General features: G+C 43.6%; 1 protein-coding gene across 2 annotated transcripts in view; it reads left to right on the forward strand.

Moving 5' to 3' along the window:
• The first annotated feature begins 4,926 nt into the window (after positions 1 to 4,926).
• RASGRF2 (Ras protein specific guanine nucleotide releasing factor 2) overlaps positions 4,927 to 12,323 on the forward strand; it is a 134,792-nt gene continuing 127,395 nt past the window's right edge. For both annotated transcript variants that reach the window (XM_064438404.1, XM_064438405.1), the window contains exon 1: positions 4,927 to 5,343. In XM_064438404.1, coding sequence (XP_064294474.1) covers positions 5,059 to 5,343 — 285 coding nt within the window. In that variant the 5' untranslated portion in view covers positions 4,927 to 5,058. The remainder of the gene's footprint in view (positions 5,344 to 12,323) is intronic.

A 12,323-nucleotide genomic window follows, 5' to 3' on the forward strand; every position in this document is an offset into this window, starting at 1 on the left:
AAAGCCTTACCCAGCAGCCATGACTCTCACGCTGTCGCTCCCAACTTTGCCTTCTCCATGATGCTGTCTCCATCACCACCTCCCAGTAACTCCTTCCTCTGTTCCTCACTGTTAGTGTCCTCATGCCATCTTCTCCAATTCCCCAGCGTTCTTAGCCCTCACTTACTCACACTGGCTTCCTCTGCTCTTTACCGTGCTCTCATTATTATCAGCCTGCCAACCAGGCTGAATTCTTCCACAACCCACTTGCGTTTGCCTCCTGCCTAAATAGCGCTATTTCTTCAATTTAATTGAGTCCCTTGATTCCAGCTTTTCTGTTCTTCTTTTTTTTCTGCTTTTGATTTTCTCCAGCCTGACTGTGAAAGAGCTTCTGCCACACTTTTTTTTTTCATTTTTTTCAATCGTCCTTTGTATTTTTCCATGCTGTCCCTGACCACAGGCAAAAACTCCCCAATGACCTCTACAGACACACCAAACTGTTTCTTTCAGAAGTTCCTCTAAAACCTTCTTTTCTATTTTTCTCCCAAAATCTCAGTAACTAGTTGTTTACCAAGGATGCTGCCTATCACAACAGGCAGTGCATTTACCAGTCCTTGTGCTTCTCCTTTTGACAGACTCTAGCGTTCTAATCTCACGCTTAGACTAAGTTGTTCCTGGCATAAATTCTTTTCTTTTGTTTATGCAGCATTTAGCAGAAAGAGGCTAAGGCATTAAACCCCACCATAAGGCATCCTCACCTGCGTAACAGGTAAATAATCTGCAATTATCTGCCTCCTGCTGAAATCTCCCACTGAAAAAAGTGGGCCCTTCATTACCCTTCAGTATGGCAGCAAAAGTTGTTTCCTCATAGCTTTCAAATCATGCAAATCAATGTGTGTGGAGCTGAAAAATAGCTAGACTGCATTTGTGTACTTGTAGTGAGATGCCTCTGCTACACACAGAAGTTCTGTGCTCTTTTTTTCTTAAAATGAGTGCAAATACTTTTCCTTGGAAAGATGTGCAAGTGCCATCAGAGGCGCTACTCACGCTTCGCATAGAGTTGCTGTGAAATTATCCTCACTGCTGCTTTGTGGAAGATGTGGGAGGGATTGGCCTGGGATTCCTGAAGGAGGGAATCTCATAGGCCTGAGATTTATGTGTAGTCATATCTTTCCACAGAAATGCTGACCCAAACATTTGCTTCCAGTTGCCATAAAAAATAGGTAACCATAAGGAATGCATTATCATGACCTGGTATACACATCAATTTAAAATTGGTTAGCCAATTCCCAAAAAATGTCTAGGTAAGATAGGAAAAGTAAGCCTTCTCAAATGACATCAGAAGCTAGATTAAGCAAGCACAATTTTTTTGGTAGTAATTTAAAAGGAGAACAATAAAAGGTAAAAGACATTTCCATACATGACAATATCCCATTATCTTCAAGATATTCAGGACCTACTATACCAGTGATGTATATCATAATGTGCTTGAAAATTTTCCTGCTTTATCAGATAACTAAATCTTAGCTGAGTATTATAAATACCTTTCAAATAGCCAAATCATGCTCTATGCCTTAAAGAGTAAACCATTATGTCAGAAAAACTGTGTAAGTAAAATTACAAAGATACTCGTTCAGTTCTACTTTTTTAGCCAAATATAAGATCAAGTATATTCTTAGTGAAACCTAGTTTGTTCCCCATAAGATATTGTAGCAGTGGCTCAACAGCTTTACAGAATTATTTTGTATTTGATACATTACCTTGTCATGAAAAGGTAAGTAATGATTTACTATCCCAATGTAGTGACAAACAAGCATTACAATGTATAACAATATAAAGCAAACACATACGAACTCAGACATAAAAATGATAGCCTAACAACAATTTTCCATTGTTTTAATCAATTTTTATTACCATTAGTAATATTTTTTCCAAGGTGTTTTTCAGAATGGAGGCCTAAATTTTACCTACTGTCTGAAACAGATTTTCCTGTCACCTGTCATTCAGAAGAGTGACAACTCACTGAAGTGCCCCCCAAGCTCTCATGGTCACTTCTGGGTATCAGAATCAACAACTGCACTGACATACGATGCTATGTATTTTGCTATTTATGACAGCTTTGAACAACATGCACTGAATTAGTCCCCAGTAGTAATTTAAAGGTAAATGTAGACTAAATGTGTTAAATTATCTCAGCTGATATGTGACCACAGCCTTCCACCACAGTTTTGCAGAAAGCTCCTTAGGGCCTATAATGGCACACTTGGAAATGTGGTTTTATAAATTAGTCCTCTGGAATGAAAATACACAAAAAGGAAGGGTTAGTTAAGGAAGTTATAAAGTCAAATAGTGTGCTTATCTGTATGCTCTTTTCTTCAGCGCCCTACAGAATAAATTGCATCAACAGGTTCCTTTACATCTGTTTGCACATATAACTTGATCATGTTTGTACACACAAATTAGGCCTAGAAGTTCTTTCTTAAAAACCACAGACTGCCCCTTCTTTATTGTTGTCAATGAAGAAATAAAATTACTTACATGTGTTTAAATGTACTAGTATACACATACATAGATATGTAGTAGAACTTTAAAGCAATAAGAACTAGGTTGTGCTTCTGTAAGAATGATCAAGTAATAAAGAAAGTAGCATTGAGAGAACTAAACCATACTTTGAACAATAAAGTACAGGAATTCATCACAAACTGATGGTTACAGAATCAGTGTTCACTGTAGTGAACAGGAACATTAGATGCCTTGTAATTCCTATGATTGCTTTGCAATGACATCTTCAACATTTTTATTTTAGGAAAAATGCGTGCCTGTCTAGGAGAAAATGAGTAAAAGGAAATCCTCTTTTTTTTTTATTTTGTAGTTAAAATTTAACTCCTGTCATTTATTGTTACTGTGTGTCGCAGGTGTTGTTGTAGAATAGATGGTGCGTAATAATTTCTGATTTATGCAAAAGCTTTATGAATGCAAAAATTACATAAGTTGGGACAACAAATTGCAGCCTTATCCTGGCAACAATCAGTTCTTACTATAGTATTTGGTCATGATATATGATGTGTTTGTTTTGGAATGCACTAACTATTCACTTAGTGTCAAATATCTGAAAACTCATTTGAGTTGCCGCCTGCTTCTTTCCCTTAGTTTTACTGCCTTGCCATTAACTCACACCAAGAGGTATGATATCCCATGAAATTTCACACACCGAATTAATACTGACCTCGATAGCACTAGCTGAGCGAAACTGAATTAAATGTGCATTGTAAGAGGCAAGTAAGGACCCAGCCATTGAGATGCATCAATATGAGTTATTTCATACATCTAAATCACCCAAATGATCTTCAATCCCTGTCCATAACCTGGACTTCCCTGGATGTTATGTGTTAAGCTCAAACTGCATGATGTGAAGCCAGAAGGGAGGCTAGTCAGTTCCAAAAGGATTTGTCCGTTTGTTTCTTCTAATACGAAGTTCTCTGTTCGCAGAACGTGAGCCTTAAAACCCCACCTGGGTCCACACTTTTTAAAGTAACACTCAAAATCATGGTCACCGACAAGAGATCATACAGGAAATACCTTCTAACTCGTTCTGTGCATTATCAGCATACAGGGCGCTGTAATTTTCACATTTCTGTTTGGACAGTTAGTGAGAGAATCGATCTCATTTCTTACTCATACGACTCGTTAAAGCAAAAGAGACAGAAAGCTACATATGCAAAACACGTTTTTAAATGAAAGAGTTTCAAATGCCTTTTCGTGAAAGAACCTTAAAAGGAAGTTTCAATAGTTTGGTTAATTAAAGGTGCAGGGTTCTCTAGTTAGTAGAAATTTACATATTTCTTATGTTTTACGTAAAACAATTCTTGATGCCGGCACCTTTGCCAGAGCTTATTTGTAATAATTAAATTCAGCTCGTAGCTTCATTCCGTGCCTGCTGCTAACCTGGTCAAACTCCGTGTAAAAAAAAAACCCCAGTAACTCCTCTCCGCAGAGGTTTGCTTTCCGGGAGGTGACGGGCCACCCCCGGCCGTCCCCAGGCACTCGCCCTGCCCGGGGCTGGGGAGGGATGGGTAGGCTCTCCCCGCCTGCAGCGAGGACCGCGGCACAGGGCAGGCGTCCTGCGGTCCTCGCCGGGTCACCCGCTGGCAGCAGGGATGCCCCGCGAGGCGCGGGGACGCAGCTCCCCGGAGGGAGACCTCCTGCAGCGCTCACCTCCCCCGCCTTGCCTGTAACCGCGGTGAAGACCGGGTTAAAAGTAACGGCGTTTCTGCGGTTTCACTTGGTGTTCGCTTATTGCTTTTTGCTTCCCTGTGCCACGCAGCATGAACGCGAAGTTAGCCGAGTCTCGCGGCCGCGATCTCCCAGCCCCGCCGCTTTCCAAGATTTTCACTCCAAGAACCGAAAAATCGAAAAACTATCGGGAAACTGACCGCAATCCCCCAAACCACCCAGCGCCTCCCGTCCCGCCCCGTCCCGTCCAGCCCAAGCGCATCGCTGCCCGCAGGTGCCCCCTGTCCAACACCGCCCCCCCCAAATCCCCATGTCCGTCCCCCCCCCCCCCCCGCCCCTCCGTCGGGGGAGGCGGCCCCGCCGCCGGGGAGAGGGCGGGCGAGAGGGAGGGACCGGGGCGCTGCGGCGGCGACTTTGCTCTTTAAATCGGTCTCCAAAGCGGATTACGGCTGATCCCTCCACGTCAGGCCGGAGTGGTCCGGGGAGTGCAGGGGGGTGGTGGGCAGCTCCCCGCCGCCGCTCCCGCTTTCCTCCCGCGGGGCCCCGGGGAGGCGGCGCAGGGAGGCGCGGCGGGGCGGAGGGACCGGGGCGGGGTGGGGCGGCGGGGGAACCGGGGACGGGGAGGAGGGTGGAGGGGATGCCGCGTTGGGTTTAGCAGCAGCCGCCCCCGGGGGGCGGGCGGGCGGAGCTCCCGGTGGGTGGGTGGGTGCCGCCCGTGGGTCCGTGCCGGCGGCCGTGGAGCGCTGCCGCTTCGCGGCGCGGCCGGTACCGGCGGGCTGAGCCCCCGCGGAGGCTGCCCTGCGGCGGGAGGGAAGGAGGGAGGGCGGCATCAGGCTCCCGGCCACCATGCAGAAAAGCGTGCGGTACAACGAGGGGCACGCCCTATACCTGGCGCTGCTGGCCCGCAAGGAAGGCACCAAGCGGGGCTACCTGAGTAAGAAGACGGCGGAGACCAACCGCTGGCACGAGAAGTGGTTCGCCCTCTACCAAAACGTGCTTTTCTACTTCGAGGGTGAGCAAAGCGCCCGGCCCGCCGGCATGTACATGCTGGAGGGTTGCAACTGCGAGAGGGTGCCGGCTCCCAAGGGCTGCGCCGCCGGCAGCGCCAAGGATGCCGCGCTGGACAAGCAGGTACGGCCCGACGGCCGCCCCGCCCCGCCGGGCAGGGGAGGTAGGGTGGAGGGAGGGATGGAGGAGCCGGGGAGGAGGGCAGGCAGGCAGGCAGGCAGGGAGGGAGGACTCCCGCTGTGCGAGGGGAGGGCGAGGCGCTGCCGGAGCCTCGGCCGTCGGGGCGCTCGGGCCGCCTCCCCTCGCATCCCCCCGGGAGGATGGCGGTGACTGCCCCCGGCCCCCGAGCGCCGGCCTGGGGAGGGCCCCGCCGCTCCTGGGGCGCTCGGAAGAGCAGCAGCCGCTTAGAAAGTGAAAAGGCCGGCGGCTTTCCCATCCCATCTAATGACACTTTCTCCCTCCCTCTTTTTTTTTTTTTTCCCAACCCGTCAGTGTCTGCATGCCTTATTTCAGTAGCATCTCACAAACTAGGTGTTTAGTCATCTTGATGCCGACGCTTCTGCAATACAGCTCTGCATTTCCAACCAAACTTAGCGAGTGCCAAAGTACCAAAACAGCAGAGAGAGACCCTGAGGAGTCACCGAGTCCATCCCTGGGCAGCTGTGGGGATGCTGCCTCTCTCAGTGATTCTGTGAGGCATATCAGGCTCTCAGCTCTCCCTTAGGGACCCCTCCAAACACTGGGCCGGTGGCTGGGAGATGGGGGTGAGTGTGCGCCCGGATCTGCAGCCTGCGCCATTCAGGAGAAGTCAGCGCGTTCTTTGCCAGGCAGGTGTTGCAAAGCCCATCGTGCTTGCGATGGAAATGGTGGTGCAGTGCTTGAGCCAGCTGTTGCATGGCTTTTGTCGGGCGAAGAATGCTGGAGGCTTTGGTGGGATTCATTCCCGTGAGGGGTGGCGGTTCATAAGGTGTGAACTGCCAAGTTCACCCCCCAGAAAGCTGATCAGTTTGACAGGCATGTGTCAAACAAGCGAGTAGTAAATTGGTTGTAAATACTATCTGTGCATTACATAATGGTGAAGACAAGGACACTGTAGTTGTTCAGCGTAAATAGAGATCTTAACCACACGCCTCCTGTTGCCTCATGTAAATTCTTGATCGTATTTGCTGCCTGGCTGAAATTCGTTTGAGTCTGCATCTGGCATGCCCTAGTGCCCTTCTCCCTGCATAGGAGAAACCAAACTGGCGTCGAACTGGTTCGGAAAAGTTTGGGTAGCTGTAAGGAGGGTGGTTTTGAGCTGGCTGCAGGCGTTCCCTGCTGACGGCGAGAAAGGGATGCAGACCTAAGTCACCTCCTGAAAACTGGCACATCCACGTGCTACACTAGTGTTGTAACTTTGCAAGGAGAGCTCAGAGCCTTGTCTTGCATTTGTGCTTTTTTTGCCCATTTATAACACATATGTGTCTACTTAGGCAGCCTTTGAGCTGGTAGATAAGTAAGTAAACTTACGGAAGTTGGGATGGTTGATGGTTGTAGTTATGTCATGTTCGTCTGTCAACAAGCATTCTTGCTTGCTGCTTTGAGGCGTGTTTTTGTAAGCATTGATAAATGAAATACAGGAGGATTCCCTAGAGGAAATGAAACACGAGTATTTCGCTGTCTGCTTTACATTGGTTTAGTACACTTGTTTATCAGTAGTGGTGTTAAACTACAGCTAGACTAAGAGAACTGTGTGAAAACAATGCCTTTGCGTATCTGTTCTCTGGGAATCTTAAGTTGTGCTTTTATAGTGATGAATGTCTGAGTTGTTTGTAATTACATTTTGTGGTGCAGAGACAAAATAATTGCAGGGGATGAAGCTGAATTTTGCTTTGCTTAAACATGAAATACGTTCACATTTTTAACAATAGCAGACTGCTGTTATGGAGGCAGAAGAACACTTTTTTTCATGGGATCCTACTTTGAATTTTCAAGGCAGACCATCAGAAAATACCTTTTTCCCATTCACCTTTCACTTGATGCAGAATAAAGCTTTTGAGTATTAGTAGTTTTTACAGATATTTACTCATTAAAGTGCGCCCTTGTTTGTGCATTCATAGAGACACAGACCTTTGCTAAGGTGTACAGGAAACTCCCTCAGTGACTAAAACTGATCAATCACAAGAGAAAAGATAAATATTGGAAATTATACAGTCCTTTTTTATTCAGAAAATATGCTCATGTTCTTACAGCTGTAAAGTAATAAACTGTGAGCCTTCAGTTTATTAACAGAGGAGGACAAAGTTATTTTTATCAGATGATAGAACTCGTTGTTGTACCTGTTAACTACTGGCAGTGTAAAAATACTGCCTAGATATAATTTGCTTTGATTTAACCACAGAAGTAGATTAATGGAATGAAAAGAATGAGAAGCTCTATGCCAGTTTTTGAAGAACCAGATCTCTTTTCTCCAAAAGAGAGAGAAGGAAAAAGAAAATCCCTTTTAGTTTGGATTTTATTTACCTAGCGAATTCGGACATCAGAGTAATACATGCCATAGAATTACACCAATGAGGGAGGGAGAGGAAGAATTAATCACACCACAGAGCTTCATCAGCATCCTTTGAATGGATAGTCGAAAAAGCCATGCATTTTCTTTAAGTTATGTAACTGAGGAGTATGGAAAACACATACAGAACGAAAATATTTCGTTTTCCTTAGTTTGCAGATCCTTTTGATTTTAGTTTGAGTTGTTAAAGGAATGCGCATCAAGCTGTACACCAGGTAAGAACTGTGCTGAGAAGTTGCCAGAGTTCAGTGGGGAGAGCGTTAGAGCCGTACTTCCCTACACAGGAGACTGTGTTTCAGTCAACAGATGTGTTAGGTTTGGGTATCTATCTCTCAACAAGCCCAGCAGCTGAATGGTTTCACATTTATTCATGACTGGTGCTGTTATGCCCTTCCACCAGTCCATCATGAGGGGATATTAAAGCATCACAGGAATTGTACCGCCGTTTTGTGGAAGATGCCAAATGCCTTCATAAGATTTGCTGTAATATTGAAGTATTAAGAGATTGAAAAAAAATTGCAATGACAGAATGTGCTTTTTGTCTTTGCTATTAAGAGATTAGTATGTATTTTTTTCCTTCAGAAGGATATTTGCTTCAAAGCAAATTATTTTAAAAGTACAGCACCTTTCTTAATATTGACAAACTACATAATGCGCAAATAATACTCTGGGAATATGGGATCAAATCAAATATGTTGCAGATATTAAATGATTTGTAGGGAGAGTTTTATTTTTAAAGAAAAGTGTTTTGATCTCCCTCAGATTTTAGAAGAGTTTTTGTAAATGCCAAACAGGTGTTGCTATCCACTGTGATTTCACATTTCAGAAAAAAGACAGATTTATTGAAAGAACAACAATGTGGAAGAAGCTGAGTTTCAAAACAACAGATTAGGACATGAAAATACTACATGTGAAAAGCTTAAATTCTGATATTAGTTAAACTGCTTCTTCCTGCAGGAGCCGTAGGCTGTAAGTAAGTGCAGCTCCCAACAATTCCTGCACTGTGACAATGACAGTCTTGATGAGAATGAATTTCATCTTTTGTTTCAAAAACTCTGGAAAGAGAATGGCTTTGTTTCAGTGAGTGGCTAGTCTCTTTCAAAAGTGAAGTAAAATGCCTAAAAATTATGCTTTCTGCGGTGTTTCGTAGGAGTCTGGCACTTGTTATCCAGCAAGTTCACAGATTTTTTTTTTTTCACAGACTGTTGGAAGCAAAGAATATAGGAATGTTTATTTATTATTGTTATTATTATTATTGTCTGTATTGGGAGGAGGCCTGTATGTTTTCTTTCATAACTGTGGATTGAATACATGGAAATGTTCTGATATAGTTATTAATAACTTAGTGTATTTAAGCTTGTAAATGTTATACGATTTGAGTAGAGACTATTCTTTGTATCTTGCCTGCAATAATCTTCCTCCCACTTAGCAAAATTAAATGCAGTATTAAGTCCATGTCCCCACAGATTACCAGAATCCAATTATTTGATTTTTTTCTGCTTGCTGTATCTCTGTATTTATTTTATAAAGAACATGGTGATTTTGTGGTGTTTGAAACCTCTCTATTTTACATACATTCCTTGAAGTGATAAGGCAGGCATATGCCACCAACAGCTTTTGCTGTACCTCTCTGCTAATTTAGTATATATAAAACCTAGCAACAGCGCTTAAAGGTCATTTTTTTCTGAAGCTATAATGAATTAAAAGTTAATCTCATCACTGTTATTGGGTAATAGAACCCGTGTTGTTTGGCATCCTGTGCCTGTTATATGTAGTAGATGGCTGAGGAGTGGTGTTATCTTTTTGGCAAGATAGCTTGCCACCTTCAGGTGCAGTATTGTCCATAAATCTTTCTGCTTGCATGTGGGCAAGTTACTACGTGGGATGTTCCAGTGCAAAAGTCCACCAGAGATGCCCATGTTTTTGGAATTTCCTGCAGTGTTTAAAAAACAATAGATTAATTTGGCTTCTCACTGTCTGAGAAGAAAAAATATTGTTGGATTTTTTTTTCCTCCAAACATTTTTTCTTTGGATGGACTACCTTCAGCAGAGGGATCTAGTTTAAAAAGATGGTTGGCAGGAAATTTTAAGATATTACTGCTATTGGGATTAGTGGTTTTGTAAGACCTTCTCGTGAAAGAGTCTCTCAATGGTTCTTGCATGAAGACAACTCTGGGGCAACCTGCTGTTGTTTACTTTCCCAGGTAATCCCTGTCCCCCCACCATCATTCAGTCACTATCATGAGATGATATAGTTTGTGGGCACATTCATCAAATACATTGGTTCAAACCAGGTTGATATGCATTTAAGGAGTGACTGAAAAATGAGTCACTGACATTGCGCTTAAGGCGAGCTGCAGCGAAGTGGTTGCCTCTGGCTCTTCGTGCAGAACTGTAAAGTGAATTTACAGTGTGCTTTCTGGCCTAAGGCAACAAGCGGTAAATAAATAGAAGAGTGTAACCCTTGCGATCTCTACAGGGACTGAATGTTGCTGTTTGATAAATGTTTTGTGTTTACCTACTTGCTTAGTAACAAGCACATTTCAGGGATAAAGAGAAGAACAGAAAATCTCATGGCCATGTTTACTGCTATTTTGCCAAAATTTGAGCATTTCAGGCTAACTCTTGAGAACGTATGTTTTTGCTGTAGTGTTACAAAATGGGCTGTTTTCCCCCCAAAACCTTTGGCTCCCTTAATCCACATTAAGTGACTTTGGTCAGGGACTGGAGACTGATCCGTTGTTTTCTGTTCTGGAGTGTCTGTCACACTTGAGGGCAAAAAGCAACAAAAGACACTGCCTGAATATCTCAAACTAAAGAGTAATTAAAAGAACATTGGGAGTGATGGTAGTAAGACCAGATTTTGGTGAGACAAAGTATTTTTGAGGAGAGACCATAGGGTGAAGCCTGTATCATTTCCCTGTGAGGTATCATAAGATCCTGAAATATTACAGTATGCTTTAACAGAAGTGCATACTCCTTAACTAAGTTATTGGAAAAATAATTAGATCCCAAGGCAAATGACATTTGGCAAAGGCTTATTTGTGGAGTTGCTGGGAAATCCTTTTAGCTAACAGGTGAAATGCCAGTGAGTGAAAGACTGGAAGCAGGTTAGAACTAAATTAGAAATGCATCCTAAAGCATAAAGACCAAAAATGTCACAGAAACACTTTTATCATGTAAGAATAATGTGCTCTACTTTCTTAACCTAAAACATCACACGCAGGCTGTGCAAAGTGACCAGAACCTACAACAGCAGTGTAGCTCACGCTGACAACATGAATACTCAGATTACATTTAAAATAAAGTATCATAACAGAGTGTCTTTCTTCCACCAGCCTTACAGTCAATGCTATGGCTTTTTTTCTTTTGACCCTTTTGTTGCCAGACTTGCATTGAATTTGCTTGATCTGTTTAGTTCCTCAAATACAAGAGGAAATTTGTAGAAAACAAAAATATTCTGAGCACAAAAATAGCAAGTCAGTCCCTAATCTACTGAATAATTATACTCCATTTATCTTAATTTGCCTTTATTTAACTTTTAAAATAGATTTGGTTTTTTTCTTCTTCATCATCATCTAAGCAGCCAGTGAGGCACGTACCCTGTTTTCCGGTCACATGCTACCCGTTTAATCTCACCATGTGCCTGAATAGAAGATCCAGGCAGAGCTTCTTCGATCTCTCTGGTAATATGGCAATTTTATGACAGTCTTTATATATTCATATATTATGTGTTACAATGCCATCAGTAGTATTATAGCAGCATTTTTGATATCCACTTGCTGAGGATTTTCCATCCTAAGAATCTGCACATACAATAAAAGCTGGCACAGCTCTTCAATTTGGCCACGTAGAATTGCCAGTCTTGTTTTGCCACTTGCAATATCTCTGCATTACTGAGTAGTTTGTGCAAAGAGGGAAGGGATGGGGCATGTTTTGCTGCAGCCTATTGTCATTCGTGGCATGCATGTCCATACTGCATCTTGAGCAACAGCGACATCCAAGCCAGTTGGTAGTGATTAATGCATATGTAGAGAGCTGATTGCTGCCGGACCCTCTGCCTCAGTTGCAAGCAGGGCACTCTACATAGTGTCCCACTGTGTGATTTCCACATACAGTGTAGTGATTGACACAAAAAAAAAAAACCCTTCAGTGCAGTAAATCGTTAACATAGACCTCATGCAGCTCCTGAAGGTAGTGAGGTCTGAAAATATCAATCCAGTGCTTTTGGCCGATCTTAGCAACAGATTTTTGCTGCTAGCAGTAGCACACTTCTCTAGATCCACCACTTCAGAGCAACTTTGGTACTGTGGCTGCTGCAGAGTCTGAGGCAAAACGAACCCATTTTCAGTGTGAATGTTGTAAGCATTCTCACTTTGTGCTCCCTAAAGTGGTGATGGACTGGCCAAATTTAGGTACTCTTTCATAGATCTGCTGGCGGGGTGGAGGTTCTGTCTGAATTGAAAACAATGTCAGTGTTTGCTTTCTGGCTGATTGTTGATCGGCCACAGCAATTCACAGACAGTGTCATCCGCCTGTCCATATACTTGAAGCA

The sequence above is a fragment of the Phalacrocorax carbo genome, chromosome Z (assembly GCF_963921805.1).
Source record: "Phalacrocorax carbo chromosome Z, bPhaCar2.1, whole genome shotgun sequence".
NCBI classification, from domain to species: Eukaryota; Metazoa; Chordata; class Aves; order Suliformes; family Phalacrocoracidae; genus Phalacrocorax; species Phalacrocorax carbo.